At 50.1% G+C, this 18,506-nt stretch overlaps 1 protein-coding gene across 2 annotated transcripts in view; it reads left to right on the forward strand.

Annotated features, from left to right (window-relative positions):
• Nucleotides 1-18,506, forward strand: part of BRF1 (BRF1 general transcription factor IIIB subunit) — a 1,136,639-nt gene that overhangs the window by 567,580 nt on the left and 550,553 nt on the right. For both annotated transcript variants that reach the window (XM_085626219.1, XM_085626218.1), the window contains exon 5: nucleotides 7,764-7,836. In XM_085626219.1, the coding sequence (XP_085482345.1) occupies nucleotides 7,764-7,836 (73 nt within the window). The remainder of the gene's footprint in view (nucleotides 1-7,763; nucleotides 7,837-18,506) is intronic.

An 18,506-nucleotide genomic window follows, 5' to 3' on the forward strand; every position in this document is an offset into this window, starting at 1 on the left:
GAGAGAAAATGGCGGCCGCCGCTTCCTGGTTTCGGCCGATTCGAATGTTTACTTAGATCTAAGAGCCAATCAGAATCGCGCTCGCGCACGCCACCGTACGCTTACGGTAAGCGTACCGTAAGCGCACCGTAAGCTGGCTCAGATATATATATTGATTTAAAGGCTATTTTCTCAGAATCTACTGAACAGATTTACACCAAACCTACAAAAGGCACTTCCTTGACCTGAGGACTACCTCTCTGCCAAATTTCTAGTAATTCTGTTCAGCCGTTCGGGCTGTAGCCCTGTCTAAAGGTCCTATGGAAAAATGCATGGGAAAAACGCGTTTTGGGACCCCCCTTTTATCTCAGCCCCCGCTTGACGAATCCCCCCGAGACTTTCAGGGTAGGAGCGGAGCGTAGCGCCCCACCTATTTTGAAAAATTTGCGAGGATTCGTCGACCGGCGCCAAAGTTATTCAAAATAGAATGTTGCGGATTTCCTATGGAAACGTGGTCCTAACTATAACTACCTACTGGCGACCGCCAGTAGGATATATATATATAGATATATATATATAATTTGAGACTGAGGTAGGCTGCTGTGACAGCCGATATGCGTTTCTGTGTTGCCGGGTCGGAGGAGATCCCATGGAATAAAAGTGCCTTTGATACCCAGCACTCCTCGTGTGCGTGGTCTCTTCTTCGTGGAGTAGGGTTGTTTGTGATATATATATATATAGGTCCTATGGGAAATTGCATGAGGAACGCATTTTGGGACCCCCTTTTTTCTCGTCCCCTGCTTGACGAATCACCGTGAAACTTTCAGGATAGGAGCGGACCGGAGCTGCCAAAAGTTTTGAACATTTCGCGAAGATTCGTCAATCGTGGCGGTCGCCAGTAGATAGATATAGTTAGGACCTGTCAACACTCAAAATCAGGAAGTGTTGGCAGCCATCTTGTACCTCGGTAGAACCGATGCACAAGAAACCTAAGAAACAAACTCGAAAAGGGGGCAGGGTAAAAACACCCTGATCCCCTAGGCCTGTTCAGGGGGTCCCAAAAAAGCATTTTTTTTGTTTTTAAATCGGCAAAATTTGCGCACCCAGCGCGAATTTCGGGCAAATATTTTTTTTTTTAAACGAAGCGTGGGCTCCCGCGCTTCGTTGCTATTTAGCCCCCGGGCGGGCCAAATCCCGGGGGCAATCTTTTAATTGTTATGGGGGCCCAAAGGGGACCCCGGGACCGCCACTCCCTGGGGCTTTTTGCTAATGTATGCTGGGAGCTCACGGCCCCCTGAGCCCTGGAGACCGCCACCCCCCGGGGCTTATTTTTTTTGTCAATAAAAAAAAAACTGAGGGGGGGCTTGAACATGTTAGCTGCTCCCCGTGTGGAAAAGCAATGACGGCTCATGCAGGAGGCGGGGAGCCGGCGGGACCGTGTGGAGATTAGGGAACCCCACCGTCCCCAACGGAGAGGGCCAGCCCCGGGAGATGGGGTCCCCGGGGCTATTAGTGGCCCGGGGGGAAGGAGGCCACGCGGCCCCCTCCTCAAATTATAAAAAAAAATTTTTAAGAAAACAAAGGCGGGCCCTCGGGCCATAAGGGGGGGGGGGGCAAGGCAGCCCCCCTCCTAAAATATAATATAAAAAAAAAGAGCCATGCCCCGGAGGGCCACGCGGAAATGTAAAAGAAAAAAAAATAGGGGGCAGGCCCTGGGGGATGGGGTCCTCCGGGCCCAAAAAATGAGAAAAGAAGGGGGTTATGCAGCCCCTCTTCTTAAAAAAAGAAATACCGGCATTGCGCCGGAGGCCACGCCCCCTCCTTGCTGCACTCTGCAAACACGCCCCCTGGCGCGTTTGCAGATGGGGAACGAATTCCCCTTAAATTCTGGGGGTCCCTGGGGGCCAACTAGCCCACCAGGAACCGCCAGTATGCGCCAGGGGGCTGTATTGCAGAGAGGTGTTATGAGGCCATGCCCCTTTTTACACCTCTCTGCAACGCAGCTCTGTGGCGCTTAGTGGAGGTAGCTGGTGGGCTAGTTGGACTCCAGGGACCCTCAGTATTCAAGGGGAGTTAATCCCCCAACTTAAAACGCGCCACGGGCCGCGTTTGCACAGTGGTGAAGGGAGGGGGCGGGGCCTGAGTTCACATGTGTGCAAACACACCCTGTGGCACGGTTTTAGTTGGGGAATTAATTCCTTGTCAATTCTGAGGGTCCCTGGGGGCCAACTAGCCCACCAGGTACCTCCAGTAAGCGCCACGGAGCTACGTTTCAGTTTTGTAAAAAGGGGCGTGGCCTCTGAACACCTCTCTGCAACACAGCCTCCTGGCGCATACTGGAGATAACTGGTGGGCTACATGGACTCTGTCTTTGCATCCCAAAATTGTGTCCATACGATTTTTTATTCCACTTAAATGCACTATGGTCTGCTCAGCCATTCCTTTGATTGTCGTATTAAATCATAGCAACGCGCATTTCTAAGTCTTGGTAAGGCAGTCCACATAGGGATAATCCCTCTTACACCATTACACACCTGAAGTGTGTTCAAAAAATGGCTGCCAGTGTCCCTCAAAAAATTAAGAGATCTGATCACATCTTGGCAGATTTACATTCTCTTCATTGACCTCCCATGCAGAAATCTATTGATCTTCAGGAAAGATTGCATTGGGCATAAAGAATGGAAGAGCTATTCAATGTCTCTGTGCAGTGAGGCAATCAGAGGTGCTTATTTGACGGTGAGTTGTGAAGTGAAGCCAAAGGATAAGTTAATGTTACCAGAAATAGTGGTATAAAGATAAAATAGTAGAGACTAGGATGATCCTTGAGAAATACAAGCTAGCCAGAAGGCATGCCTAAAGGATGCAAAGCTTCTTATGGCTCTGTCTGCATTCCCTACATAAGGGAGGGTAGGAGCAGAGTGTGATGGGTCTGTGTGTAGAACACTTTATCATGCTCAATGAAGGTCAACCTAAAGAAGGGGGTGCTTGTTTGAGCAAAGGTTAGACATTTCATTAATGTGTGAATGTTGTTTTGGTGGAGTGAAGGGTGGCAAACTTCTGGTGGTAATTGGTCGAGCAAGTGATTAGGAGTTAGGCAATTCATGAGCTTGTTGAACGCCAGCTGCTCTAGGGTGTTAGAGAAATAAGAAAGTTGAGAGCCAGGGCAGTAGTTAGTGAGGAATAGGGAAAGGCAACTGTTGGTATTTCTTGGAGGGCTAGAAGGGAGGCTAACCTGAAAAACTCTACTAAAGAGCAAGTGATGGTAAAAAGAGGAGAGGTAGTTAAACTCTGACAGAGGGAGCAAGCCTTTTGAAAATTTTAAATCAGATCTGGTCAGATTGCATACAGAATTTGTTGATCGATCAAAGCACAGGGATCATTCCTAAAATGGAAATAAGGGAGATATGTATGAGGATAGATCTAAGTGAATAGGTTCTGTGTGCAGTTCGACAAATGTTTGTAGTAACATACAATTAGAAGTAAGGGGTGACATTTTTGATGGTGTTCGGGTCCTGGGTCGAAGAGTTGTGGTTCGGGATAGCTGTCAAGAGGGGTTCGATTAGGAATATGGTCAGATGTTGTAATCAGATTTAGTTAAATTCAGGGCCTTTATGTTATAGTGTGTAACTGCCGAGATGGGAGTTAATGCACCCGTGTAGGCGAGTGCACATCTGTCTTTAGAGCCCATATTGTGAGTATGATGCAAGTCTATGGGTATCGAGCAAAGGATGTTAAGGTATTGACCACGCTGTTGTAAGGGGTCTGTAGGTAGGATGTTGTGAATGCGAGAGATCAGGTTATGAGGAAGCCAATCATGCTGCTTCAGCGTGTTGTTCTGGATGCATGGGGGCAGTGTTCAGGGCAGTACAGCTACCAGCAGCACCCACTGAGAAGAACCCACGCCCTCTGATAATGGTATGCATAGTCTTTCTTGATCAGTGTGCTTAGTAGCCAGTGAGGTGCTCTGTTCATGTGTAGTTGTAATTCGGTGTACCATTGTAGGTGTAAGATGGCCCATTTTGCATGTGTGAGAGCAGAGACAAACATGTATTGCTGATCAATAGTGTGAAGCCAGCACTCCCACTCACTTTGCTAGGGCGAGCGGCGATGTATAAAATGATCACGCTACCGCGGCTCCTCTATGCGCTACAAAATGAATACTTTTCCCTCCCGCGTCAGGTCTTCCAGGAAATGAATGAGGGCCTTAGAGAGCTGCTTTGGCTGGGGAAACAGCCTAGGATAGCGCTGGAGACCCTCCAGAGAAACCAACGTGGAGGCATACTACTGGGCGGAACATCTAGCGCCCATCAACGATTGGTTACATGCACTGGCGGATCACCCTACGTATAGGTTGGATAGGGCGAAGCTAGACAGCTGATCCTGCCTGCACTATATCTATGGAGGGAAGGGGAGGACATCACTTCTGTCGGCAACAAGGGTGACAGTGGAAAGCTGGGATAGGGCGATGAGACGCATCGGGTGGTGGCACAAACCATCGCGACAAACCCCACTCTGGAAGTGTGCGTGGCTAAAGGAGCTGCATAAGCTGAAAGGCTTCCGACGGTGGGACGATATAGGCATTTCGGTGCTGGGAGACCTCCAGCACCGGGGAGCCCTGTAGTCCTTCCAGGACCTGGAGGCGGAGTTCGGCCTGCACTCCACTCAGTTCCTAAAATACACGCAAATACGGCACGCATGGCAGGCAGAAGGGACGATAGCGGCCAAGCTAGTTTCCTTGACATACAAAACCCTAATTAATAACATTCCGGACGGACTGGTGAAATTGAAGATGGTTTGAGAGGCGAACGTGGGGGAGATGGACACACTCTATTGGGAAACTGCCCTGATGCACCCTAGGGAGGTGGCGATAAAACTCGACTCAGACTTCTCCAACTCAAGATACTCCACAGAGTCTACTATGATAGACTCCGCCTACACCGGATGGGGTGGGCCATCGACCCTAGTTGCTTACGGTGTGGCCACACCGAGGGCAACTTCTACCACACCATTTGGGAATGTGAGGTTCTCCAAAGGTACTGGGCCAGGATAATGACAGAACTTGGGGACATACTTGAAGAGCCATTACCCATGGACCCCAAATTAGTTCTACTGGGGATAGCGAACGATACAGATTTTACCCGACCCCACCTCATCTTCTTGACACTAGCATTAATGGTAGCCAAGAGGGACGTGGCACGGGAATGGGGAGCCCCGTACCCCCCAAGCTTGCTGATTGGAGGAGGGGGATGGACATCTATATGGCGGCTGAAAGAGTGACATACACAGCGAGAGGCTGCCTGAAGAAATTTTCCAGAGTGTGGGGGAACTGGAGACGCTATTATGGCATGGATGAGGGGCTTTGAAGGGGGAGAGGGGATACTTGGTCAATCTCATGGTATGTGGAAGGGATTTGGAGCGGCTCAGGCACATGATGGATGGTGATTTCCTCTCTATTATGGCATTGTTAGGATATGAGGGGCGCTGGGAATGGGGGGGAGGAGGGTAGTGACGGGGTAGATTGTGTTGGACGATTCATTATGACATGCTTGTTCTGTTTCGGTGTTGCAAATGCAAATAAAAATATTTTAAAAAACAAAAAATAGTGTGAAGCCAGTACAAGTGCATACCAGTTTCCCAATGCACAGTCTTTCTGAAGGAATGTCAATTGTTTGACTAATAACGATCTAGGCCCTGATTACGAGTTACCCGATACCGTTGGAACTCTGCAAGTGGAATACCAATTAAAGAGCGGTAACACCACACCCGTACTGTGCAATTATGAATGAAACCAAATGGAATGGGAATAACCCCTTGGCACCTGATTTACCAGTCGTGAAATCACACAGAATTCACAATCTTGTGGGGTTTAAAGCATACTTTCAGCATCTGCTCCGAGCAGGTATTAAATGTATGAAGGGGTCTTTGTGTGTGGTGGGGTGGGGGTTGAAGGGAGTACGGGACGGAAAATGAAGCTACGTTCTGGCACATGGGAGCATGTTTTGCTCCCCACTGCCAGGGAAAAAAAACAGGGAAAGAGGCCTGGCTGCCACTGCAGTCATTGTCTCATGCAGGTTTACCTGGCAGAATTACCCAGGGGCGGCTCCTCCGCTAAGACGGAGGAGCGTCACCCCACTGCTCTGAGCAGTGAAAAATGGAAAAATAAAATGATAATAATGTTATTATCATTTTATTTTCCCTTGCTGCGGGGCTGGGTTAGGGTGGAATAGGGCTTGTGGCACAGGGAGGAGTGGTTCATGCACACTAATTGCGCATGACTGTTTGGCCGGCCCAAGACGGCCAGCTAAACAATCATGCACACTTTTCATGTTCCCCCACCATGCTGTTATTCACAGCCTGGTAAGCAACATGCACAGGCTCCCTGTCCCCGTCTGAGTGCCGAACCACAGTACTCAGACCAATCACAACGCTCCATTGCAGCGTTGTGATTGGCTTAGAGAAGCCTGTGTGCTTCCAGGACTTGTGAGCAACGATGGAGGAGAGACCGAGGCGGCAGAGGCGGCCGCGGGGAGGCAAGTGTGTGTGTGTGTGTGTGTGTGTGTATATATATATATATATGTGTGTGTGTGTGTGTGTGTGTGTGTATTATTATTTTATTTTTTTATTGTAAGTGCCGAAACGAGTAACAGCAGAAATTGCAATAAAGCAGAAACTTGTTTGATCCAACGCCTGTGTCCTTTTCTCAAGAGAGGGATATATATGTTCCCTGTCAGCCGCCACTGGAATTTCCTTGGAAATCTGCTTCGCCTGACTCATAATCCGAGCCCTTGTCTTTTAAATGGCTCCGTAGCTGCTACATCGCATCTGGGATAGAAGAGGTACTTGAATGGGTCAGCCTATGCAAGGCTCTCCCTGATATAACCGGTTTGCCACAGAACTGCTCTGTCACCCTGTCTTAAAACAGACCACTGTGTGGACTCCCTTACTGGACCATGGGAAGAACACTTAGCTGCCAGAACGTGATATAGATAAAAGAAATGCAACACACACAAGAAATGTAATAGACTCATTTAAAATTTGCAGATTGTACATTTCACTGCTTGATACGTATGCCTCACCATTGAATTCTTGTTGTGTTGCATTGCAGTACTGACCACGTGTTTTCTGTATATCCTGTTATGGTCATGTTACTCCCATTCCCCTATGTCGCAAACTGGCTGACATGTTTACTCATGGTGACACAAGTACAGGTGTGTCTGTTACTCACAGACTGGGCCACTGGAATTATGCGACAGGAGAGAGTGAAATTATAGGCCGGTTTGAGGAAGTTATCCTGCAAGAAAAGGCAAATTGTGCTGCGTGGTAGCTCACATTTGATGATAGTATTACTTCTTTATTTTGTCATTTTTACACTTGTTAACACTGTCTGGGCATTGGTTTGTACCTCATTAGTACCAGTTTAACACCCAAATATAGTAATAAGCAACAGAAATGTGATCATTTAGTCTTTGTAAAGGGCCTTCCACTGCGTGCAAACACAGGTGGCTTCGTTTTTAGTCACTTCTGAACCGTTTGAGCTAGAAATGCATTTCTTTAGTTAAAATCTGCAGATTATGCAGTAGATGATGAATTATGTGGCAAATACAGCAAATCTAAAATTATACAAAAAAACGCAGTGGCTGCACAATCGCATTATTCCAGTGGCCCAGGTCTCAGATTTCACATGTTGAATGGCAGTTTCCCCCCCAAGAGAGTGAGGAATGGACAACAGTGTGAAAATCAATGGTATTCTGAAAATGAATAACCTTTTTATCTTGTTTTTTCAGGTGAATGTGTATGTGCTGGGAAAAACATTCCTTATTTTGGCCAGAGAGCTCTGCATCAATGCTCCAGCTATAGGTATTTGATTAAAGGTTGGCTTTACATACTTTGTGTACCACCCATGCAATATTTCTTTGAAGTAGAAGCAATATGTAGACGTTATGTTTTTGCATTCAGATATTAGTGAATATCTCCGGCAGTTTACCATGCTGTAGCATTAGCAAAAAATACACTGTAGGTTATGTTGAGTAGTTTTGACCATGGTAACAAAGTGATCTCCCAACAAAATAAGTACTGAGAACTAAAATCCTTGGCACTGAAAAAATCAAGAAAACATAGTTTTGCAACAAAAAAGTATGCAAAGATGCATCAATCTGAACTAGCTTGTTAGGAGAAGGCAGTCTCTACTATCTGCACTTTAAAGCTTTAACTTACCACAGGCCAGAATTGTGAAAGATAAAAAACCTAGCAGGAAGGGGAGACGTGCAATGCTATAAAATCAGGGCAATATGGTTAAAAACGAATCGGGCAAAGCGTTGATACATGATTTTCTGATAGATGCCTCTTACAGCAGATTTATCACCGTAAGAATAACCTCCAAAGTGTCGGACAAGTCCCGAAAAACTTTCCACATCTGTCGGGCCATTGCCACAACGTTGGTGCCCTGCCATGCGACGCAGTCACAACTCCAGTCGTACATCGGAATGCGTCGGGCACCATGCAGCGCGCTGGCGTCAGTTCCCAGTTTTTTTCTGCTCCTAATTGATGTGGGGGGGCGCTCTGTGCTGCTTTACCCATGAAATTACTCGGCATTTTGACAGCGACTAAGTCCAATGTCTCGAAAAACATCAGGGAACGGGAGACACCGAGCAATTTTTGGCCAAGACAAGCAGGCAAACGCGCCAAGGCGATCTCCGTCACACTTTGGTAAGACTGCTGACTCTCTCCAAAAGATCTTCGGATAAAAAGCAAGTAAAAAGTCCCGTAGGCAGGAGAAATCCAAGTCGTCTTTGAGGAAACTATCCTGCGCCAGGGACCCTTCAGTCTTGACGGCAGCATTCCTTGACGCTGGATTCTTCCGAGTAGACAAATAAAATCTCCCTTCGCGGAACTCCTTCCTGGAGCTCAGAGGTTCTCCCGGATGGAAGAATTGTTGTGCTCAGAATCGTATACCTTTGCAACGGCCAATGAGATTTATGACTTTTTAGAAGATAATGATTCGGAGAGTGATAACTTTAATATTTGAGAGCCTCACTTTTGTGGCTTTCTTTTTTTTCTTTACAACCCCTTATGAGAAGTACAGAAAAAACGATTCATTACAAGCAGATTTTCACCACTGGGTGATTGCAATTTAAATTTATTAAAATAGGCAATTGATTGACACTTGGCAATCGCTATTGAGATAACTCAGAAGATGCACTGTGTCAGTTAATAAATGACCAACTTCTGATGGATACTTATAACGCGGATACCTCACCTTGAGGCTACTCCCAGGAGCCAGACTGCATCTGAAGATTTTTAAACAATAGCTCTTGTGCACTGCCAGGTGGTGCCACATGGCTCCAGGCAGGCAACTAGAGCCAAATTTCGGGGGGGGGGGGGGGGGGGGGGCTGAAAAAGATTTCGGGGGGGCTAAGTCTTCCAGCCATAGGCAGAATGGCGGTAAGAAGGGGTGAAAACACAACAAAAGCCTCATTAACGAGTAAATGGTCTTTTAAAAACCCGTGAGGAACTCTGGTGCGGCTGCAATTAGACGGACGCCAGCCCGCGAGGCTGTCTCAGCCGGGCTGTCACACACGACAGGGGGGGGGGGGGGCGGGGGCTGAAGCCCGGTGAGCCCAATGGGTGTTGGGCGCCTGCATGGCTCTATGGTGACCCTGTACCAGATTCGCGATGACGGAGCGGAGCTGTTTAAGGTGCCACCCATCCATGTTCATAGCAGTTCATTTTCTTTCGCACCCCTCAAGATGGATACTGTGCTTGGATCTCAACTTGTACGTCTTCCGACATCTGCATTTCTCTGACCAATTCCCAGGGAAAATATTTTTCCTGAAACTTACAGGATTCAAGCAATGCTGTGACTGCAGGAAGGAGCTGTCTGTGGTGCCTGGGCTCTGGTCACACATCAATTTGTATGCCCGGATATGCATGAACGCAAACTGGGATTGGGGAGCGAAGTGCTGTCTCTTTAAACATAAGAAGAGGTTTTGTTAGAACAGGGCCTCCAATGAGTAGTTCGGGAGCTACTGGTATCCCACTAGTACCCATAAAGTAGCTCTCAAAGGTGAAGTCAAGCCCAGTATCTCATTCAGACTGTCTGTGCATATTAAAGAAGACCTCCCTGCTCAACTCAAGACCCTCTGAATGACAGCCAGCCAAAGGCAGGGCTTTATGCTAACACTCAGACACACTTGTGTTGCTTATGGGGTATGCCACACAATGACCTGTATCCACTCTTGCCCTAACTAAAGCACAAAGAAAATGGCCATGTTGTAGGTGCTGCTCTATCAGTTGCACCATGTGTGTAAACAATGGACCATGAAAGAAGAGTGGCAAGAGTACCCTGAGCTATAACCAGGGTTGAAAATTGGAAGCATCACCATTTTACAGTGACAAAATTTGCTAATGGCTCGGGAGAATTTTCCTAGAACAGAATCAGCTCTTACTACGGAAAAGGTTGGAGACTCCTGTGTTAGAAATAGGCATTCCTCTCTCCAGGTCGTTGGGCGAGGCTGGTCTTGTGCCCAATCTCGGTCTCTCTTGCACTCTAAATCTCAGTCCAGCTCAATGTCCTCAGGTGAGTCAATATCCAAAGCACATCACAAGTGCAAAAAGTCCAGGCAAAACTTGACCCCCTTCTCGCCACTCGAAGTCCGGCAAGAAGTCACATAGCCGGCAATCCAGACACACTCCCGCCGGTGAACCCTTCAACAGCGCTGACAGCCTCTGTTGGACCCATCACCTGACTTATCCTGTTGTCTGTCCTGGCATTCTATTTTCTCCCAAATCCGTGACTGCCCCTTTCGTATCGCTGCCAGTGCTGACTCCGTCAGCATCTGCACCGGGCTAATGCCAGTCTCTGAGTCTGAAACTACCCCGACCCACCCCTGACCTAGGTTGTGCGACAAAATTCCTGAGTCTCAGCCAACCAGGATTGAACCTACCTCCCAGCCTGTTCAGCTCAGATTCGGATGCATCCTAAGGCTTGAAACATGTTCCCCATGAAGGTGATGACAACGAGGAGAGTGACAAACTGATCCTTCCTCACCACAGTGATGAAGGGCTTTATTTTGAAGTACAGAAGGCAGGTAGGTTGGACAACGCTCCAGAGACAGCTTGATTTGCCAACTTGTTCAGCAATGGAGGAAAGTCTTTCCTTCGCAGTTGTGGTGTGCAAAGCATTGGTAGTACTCGACCTACAGCTGCCTACTGTCAAAAATAAATCAAATATACTGACACATTTCATCCAGCCACAATGCCTTCACTGAGATTCTATAGCCTTTTAATGAAACACTCGCACACGCTGTTATGGCCACTTGGATGCAACAATGCTCTGCCTCTCAAGGCAGCTTGCCTATCACCCCACTACACAGATCTGCCTTTTTTTTTATTTTATTTTTTTATTATTGGTTTTCAATTACAGCCATGCATACATGAATGGACGACAGAACCTGGATATGAAAACATAATAAGGAACAACCACTATTTCTCAGTGCATATTATACCTCCCCCTCACTTCCCAGCTGCCTATTCATTTCCATTTCGACAGTAGGCGATACACAGGGATTCCCTCGGTATGCATTCCAATGCGACCACTTTCTATCCCACTTCTTGGGGCATCCCCGAGCCTTAAAAACTGCGGTCTCCGCTAGCATGCATCTATTCATCTCATGCTGTTCAGTTTCTGTGAGGTCAGTTTCCTCCCATACGTTCAAAAGTCCCTGTTTTGGTGTCAGTACTATGGCTTTTCCCGGGGAGGTTTGCATATGCTCTGAGGCCCCTTCCCAAAGTGTACGTATCTCTGGGCAACTCCACAACGTGTGATAAAATGTGGCCTGTTGTCCGCACCCCTTCATACAGGAGTCGTCAGGTCTGGCCCCCATTCGCGCCAGAATTTTCCCTGTGATGTATGATCGGTGTAATATGCGCAGCTGAATCAGCCTGAATCGTTGTGTAATGGCCGCTTCTCGAGGGGACATGAGAGCCGTTTGCCAGTCTTCATCATCCATAGGGCCTAGGTCGTCCTGCCACTTCTCTCTAAGCTTTAAAAATGTGTCCGGCAAGTTATTGCTCAGCTTTTTGTAACTTAGGGATATCGCCTTTAAGGTTAGAGGTCCATCTAATAGACGATCCTCTAGAGGCGACATTTGTGGTATATTTGTGAAGGACGGGAACGCCGCCGTAAGAGCATGTCTTATCTGCAGGTATCTATATACTTCTCCTTGCGCCATATGGTAGCGCCTCCTGAGGTCCTCAAACGTAAGTAGTGCTCCCTTCTGCACCAGGTCTTTTACTGCCGAAATCCCAATAAGGTCCCATTTGTCGAACCCTGGCTGATGGCACAGCATGCCAAGACTCTGGGAGAACCACAACGGTGTGGCCCGCGAGAGGACTCCAGCCCACCCCAACTTGGAGATGACTAGGTGCCATATCTCTAGAGTATGTTGCGTAGGGCCAAAAAACCTCCCCCTTCCTTTCCTATCGGCCGTGTACAGAGCACCAAGATATCCGGACCGATCTGTTTGATATCGGTCAAGCGCATATGCCGGGTCATCAGGGGGGTGGTAAATCCAGTGGTTGACAGCTACCAGTTGCGCAGCCCAGTAATAGCGCTGCAGGTAAGGGAGTGCAATGCCTCCATCGTACCAACCCGTCGTCAGTTTTCTAAAAGCGATCCTGGGGGACTTTCCATCCCACAGCAGCGTTCGAATCTCACCCACAACTGCTCTAAAGTACGAATCCGGGACTTTATGCGGGCAGTTATGTAACATATAGAGGAAACGAGGAAGGGCCAGCATCTTGAAGAGCGCCGCCCTCCCCAACAATGTTAGAGGCAACGACCTCCAGTGCTTCACGTCAGCTCGCAGTCTAAGCAGAGGGGGGGGCCAGGTTGGAACTATAGAAGCCGCCTGGGTCTGGTGTGACAAAGACTCCCAGGTATCGAAACCCCTCCGTCGCCACCGCTATACTACAGTTCGGCGGAAGTCGGGGGGTCGGGCCCCTCAACATATATAGTGTAGATTTGTGCCAGTTAATAGCATATCCTGAATATTTACCAAAACTTGTGAATATGTCCAATACCGCTCTGATCGATTTATGCGGGGATGCTAGATACAGCAGTATATCATCTGCATATAGGGATATGCAGTCCTCTACTCCTTCCGCCCACCGCAGCCCTCGCACCATCACGTCCCTTCGCACCCAGGCCGCAAGAGGCTCCAGAATAAGCGAGAATATCAACGGAGAAAGCGGGCATCCCTGCCAAGTACCCCGTCGCAGCTCAAACTTCCGGGAGGCATAGTTGTTGACCCTCACCTGTCCCAGCACTCCAGTATATAGGAGCCTCACCCAGGCTACGAATTTAGGGCCCAGTCCCACCTTTTTAAGTACCTCAAACATGTATGGCCATTCAATCGAGTCAAATGCCATTGAGGCATCAAGAGATAGCACTGCCACATCCTCTTCAATATATTTCCGACGAGCCATCACATTGTGTAGGCGCTGAATATTAAGGGCTGTATTTCTTCCCGGCATAAAGCCAGATTGATCCGGGTGGACCAACGATGTGATAACTGTCACCAATCTATTAACCAAGACTTTGGCTAGCACCTTTGTCTCCACGTTAATCAGCGAGATTGGTCTGTAAGAGCCGCATTGATCTACCGGTTTACCTTGCTTGTGGATGACCACTATGGTGGCTAGTCGCTGATCCTCCGGTAAGCTACCTACTTCCAGGCTCTCTTCATACATTGCTTTCAGGTGTGGTACAGTCAGGGAGGCAGTTGCTTTTAGAAACTCAACTGGAATGCCGTTTGGACCCATAGACTTTCCCGATTTGATCTGTCCCAGGGCTTTACGTATTTCCTCGTTCGAGAGGTCCGCCTCTAAGGTCTCCCTCTCCCCTTCCGAGAGACTCGGCACATCACTATCCCGAAGTAGCTGGTGCGAGTCTTCAGCCGTGTAGTGCGTAGGGGGGGTGTATACCCTTTCAAAATGATCAGCAAATTGCTCCGCTATTTCTCGAAGATGCAGCACCGCGGCACCCCCCCGGCGTCGTCAGTTTATGCACCCACCTAGACCCCTGCTCTCTTCTTTCCAACCAAGCTAGTGTTTTGCCGGCCCTTTCACCAAGTTCATAAATTCTGTGCTGGGTGGCACGGTGTTTAGCCACCATCTATTCCCTAGTCTTCATCCTGTATTCCTCTTGCTTCATTAAAAGCCGATGACTCGCATCTGGGGAGGGATTTTGCGAGTGGTCCCGCTCCAGTGCCAGGAGGTCGGCCTCCGCCTGAACCAGTAGTTCACGCTTTTTGGCGATATACCCAGTTTTCAGGGACAGAGCTTGACCCTTGAGTACTACCTTGTAAGCTTCCCAGAGTGTTTGTGCGGAGTCCACCGACCCCACGTTTTCCATAAAGTAGTTCTCGGTTTGCCTGCGGAGTTAATCCCCTATATCCGGTACGTGTATGAGCCATGGGTTGAGAACTATGGTAGTGCGTGGTTGTCGTTCCCAGTGTGTGTATTCCAGCCAGACTGGAGAGTGGTCTGATATGCCCCTTGGTAAAACTTTATACTGGGCGAAGTCACCTACGGAGGACATACGGGTGAGAAAATAGTCTATGCGTGATAAGCTGCTATGAACATTGGAGAAGTATGTAAATAATTTGCCAAGTGGGTGAAGTGCACGACCCACATCTGTCAGCCCCATTTCCATCATGAAATCAGCCGTTAGGGTGTTAGCTTTCGCCTTAGACATCGGTGGTTGGCGATCAACCGTATCGTCCAGTGTAATATTGTAGTCTCCCCCCATAAGTAGCGTGCCCTCTCGGAGTCCTATCAGTCTACCTCCCAGGTCTTCTAGCGCTGCCGTACCCAACGCAGGAGGCAAATATACTGAAATGATGTTGATGTCTTTCCCATCCCATTGGGCCTCTGCCCCTGCAAACCGGCCTCCCGCATCCACCCATGTCTTGTGGACAATAAGAGGTGTGTTTTTTTTAACCAATATGGCTGTCCCCCTTGAACCCGTGGTGTAGTCCGAGTGCACTAGGAGTTTGTATCCCCATCTAGTGAGGACCCTGGACTTGTGGCCCACCAGATGCGTCTCTTGCAGCAGGACTACATCCGGTGAGTGTCTTTTCAGGTATTGTTGCACAATCCCTCTCCTAATCTTGTCGCCAATCCCATTTACATTCCAGGTCATTATGGAAAGCGTTCGGTCTCTATCCCCCCCCCCCATATCTTTGTAGCACACAGTTTCCCGACCTACGGATCAACACCAGCAGAGAAAAAGCCTGAAACCGCCTATCAAGAATTTGTCGCCCCGTGTGCAGCATGGATACTTTACACTTCTGAATCTCAGTACAGCGATGTTTACCAATAAAACCAACAAATGAGTAACATTCCCAGTGTCCAGGCCTACTTGTGTCCTCTCCCCTCCCCCGAAAAACCATGTAACTTCAAACAACCCACTTCCCCCCACCCCTCAACCTCCTCCCCCCTCCCTGCCCCCCTGCCCGTGGATTTAGAACTACCCACCCCCAAACATGGCAGAGTGTCTTTCTCCCTCCCCAAAATGCTAAGTATGCACGGGGTGATCAGTTCCCCTCCCCACCTGTTCATATCATAATTGACTGGTTCTTTTGCCATCCACAGTACGGTCAGTATGGTCCCATTCAGTTCACAGCTCTAGAAACCCATCGGCCTAATAGCACTCACTAGATACTCACTGGTAAGTATTGTATTCAATGCGTTTGGCAACTCCTACCCTAAGCCCCCTATTAGTTGTGCTCTGGCAGCCGGACACCGGCTGCCCACCTACGAGGCCAGGGGTCAGCATTCCTGCTCTTTCAGCCGTCCACTCTCCGTTGGGCGATTTTGAGCACCCTCTGTTCGGACCCCTTTGTGTAGGCCAGGCCCACCAGGACGCCCTCTGCCTTGGCCCCCTCCCGTGCTCCAGCCTTCCATCCAGTCCCAGGCGGCCTCAGGCGAGTCAAAAAACCATGATTTGCCATCCGACTCCACCTTCAGCTTTGCAGGAAAAAGCATTGCATATTTCACCTCCCGGTCACGAAGTTCTCTTTTTACTGCCTGAAAGCTGCGACGTTGGGCCTGGACCTTGGCCATGAAATCAGGAAAGAAAGCCACCTCGAAGTTTTCGATCTTCAGCGGGGGGTTGGATCTTGCGGTCTGCAGGATAATGTCTCTGTCACGATAGTTGAACACTCGGGCAATGAGAGGTCTTGGGGGCGCCCCCGGTCTTGGTCTACCCCCCGGCACTCTGTGGGCTCTCTCAATAGAAAAGTAACTGGACAAAGTGTAAGGCCGCAGGTGTTTCGTAATGAGGTCTTCCACATATAGGTCTGCTGCCGGCCCCTCTGTTTTTTCGGAAACACCTAAGATGCGGATGTTGTTGCGGCGAGCCCTACCTTCATATTCATCGAGCTGTTGCGCCGTCCTCTCCTGCTTCTTCTGCATGTCAAGCATCCGTTGTTGGAGTTCCGACGTGTCCGACTGCAGGGCACCAGTGACCGTCTTGAGCTCTTTGACTTTATCGTCCATCTTCCGGAGGTCCGCCCTAATTAGAGAGACCTCCACTGTGACCATGTCCACCGAAGTGCGCATTCCGTTAATGGCCGCCATGACGTCGTGAAGGGTAGGCTCCGGTCCCTGCGTGGAGGCAGCCGCCCCACCATCTTTCTCCCGCTGCGGCGAACCACCCGCCTCGTCCGCCTTGGACCACGCGAACTTGGCCAGCTGCTTCTGAGCATTTTCCCTTGATACCTTACCTCCCGCCGCCATGGAGGTGCGTTTGGTGAAAGCCTCCTTGGTCGGAAAACAGGGCAGCACCGGAGCGACTGTTAAAGGCGTTCGTGCATGGACTGGGTCCGCATGTTTCCCCTCCTGATTCACCCCTCAGTCCCCGCGGTACCAAACCATGGATCGCCCAGGCTGAACCTTGAACTCAGCGCACCTATCGCCGGCACGTTGCGACTGCTTGCGCACATTCACCACCGGAGGCTCCTCCACACTGCAGCGGTGAGCTTCTATCATGCGTCTCCCGTGGGACAACAGTTCTCAGCAGCGTGACTCGATGACCCCGGGGCCCGAATTCCTCTTGGGCTGAAGGGGCTGCCTCTGCCCATCCGTGACTCAATCAGGGGAAGGGGCCGAAAGCCACCCCCACCAGCGCCTCGCCAGCACCCCGGCTCCGCCCGCTGACCACGGCAATCCACCGTACCCACCGAAGGGCCAGTCACCTCCGGCCCCGGGCGTCCGCCGCTGCCAGACTCCGTCCTCTCCGCTCCCCGCGCGGATATCCCTGCTTTGGATAATGCGGGCAGGGCAAGGGGTCGGTAGGCCCGTTTATGCACTGGCCTCAACCGTCGGTGTATCAGCTATTGGCCTCAAATAATTCTTCTGGGCCTGATCCGCCGAGGGGGGGGGCGGCCGACACCTCACCCCGGGGCGCCCTGCTCCTTCTGGCCGGCCCCTGTGTCTGCACCTCCCCACCACGACACCAGCTCACAAGCGGCGTAGGCCGCAAGCCGGGGCCTCAATTTTCCAGCGCCCGACTGGCCTCAATGTCTCTGTCCCAGCGGGCCGCCCACTGTACACACTCCGGCCAGGCTCTTCTCACCGCGGCTGGGGCGCCCTGCTCTTTCCGGCTGGCCTTTATGCCTGCACCTCCCCACAACGACACCAGCACAAAATCGGCATAGGCCGCAAGCCGGGGCCTCAATTTTATTAGCGCTCGATTGGCCTCAATGTCTCTGTCCCAGCGGGCCGCCCACCGCACACACTTCGGCCAGGCTCTTCTTACCGCTGTCAGGGCTCCCCGTGCCCCCCTCGCGGCCAGAGCACCGCCTCCACTGCCAGGCCACAGCGATCCTCCAGGCGCCGGAGCCGGGGCCGCCCCCGGCCACAGCACTCACCCGGGCACACTGCCGTCAGCCCCGGTACAGTTTGCGCTTCTCCGCAGGCAGTCCAGATGTCACCGTCGGTCCCCCACCGGCACAGGGGGACCCAGCTGACTCCCCGCACAGCTCGGCGGAGCCGATAGACCTTCCGCCTCAGAGGACGCTCCGCAGCCCGAGCCCTCACCGGGATCCAGGAGCCGCAAGCCGCCGTTCAGATCGAGGCGCCGTCCAAGGCGTCCGGAGCCCCTTCACTTGTTTGTGCAGCAAAATCCTCCCGGGGGGCACAGGACGGAGGTAGGGTATTCAGCATGTGAAATTGATCGTGGATGGCACAGGATAATAGAAGATATTCGGCGGGGAAGTCGGAGCTGATTCAGGCGGCGGCCATTCACAACGGCTGCTAGCCACGCCCCCAGATCTGCCTTTTTTGACCAACCATTCCATACACAACAGTCTACACCAGAAAGCTTAGTGGTACAAGTGTCGAGCAGCAAAGTGAATCCTAACGCTTTTCCTAACAACCCTCCTGATAAAGAATCTTGAGTGCATTGATACCTTTGGGGAAAATTATATTTTCTTCTGCCAGACTAACCATTCACTGAATAAATG

The sequence above is a fragment of the Triturus cristatus genome, chromosome 9, assembly GCF_964204655.1.
Source record: "Triturus cristatus chromosome 9, aTriCri1.1, whole genome shotgun sequence".
Lineage (NCBI taxonomy): Eukaryota > Metazoa > Chordata > Amphibia > Caudata > Salamandridae > Triturus > Triturus cristatus.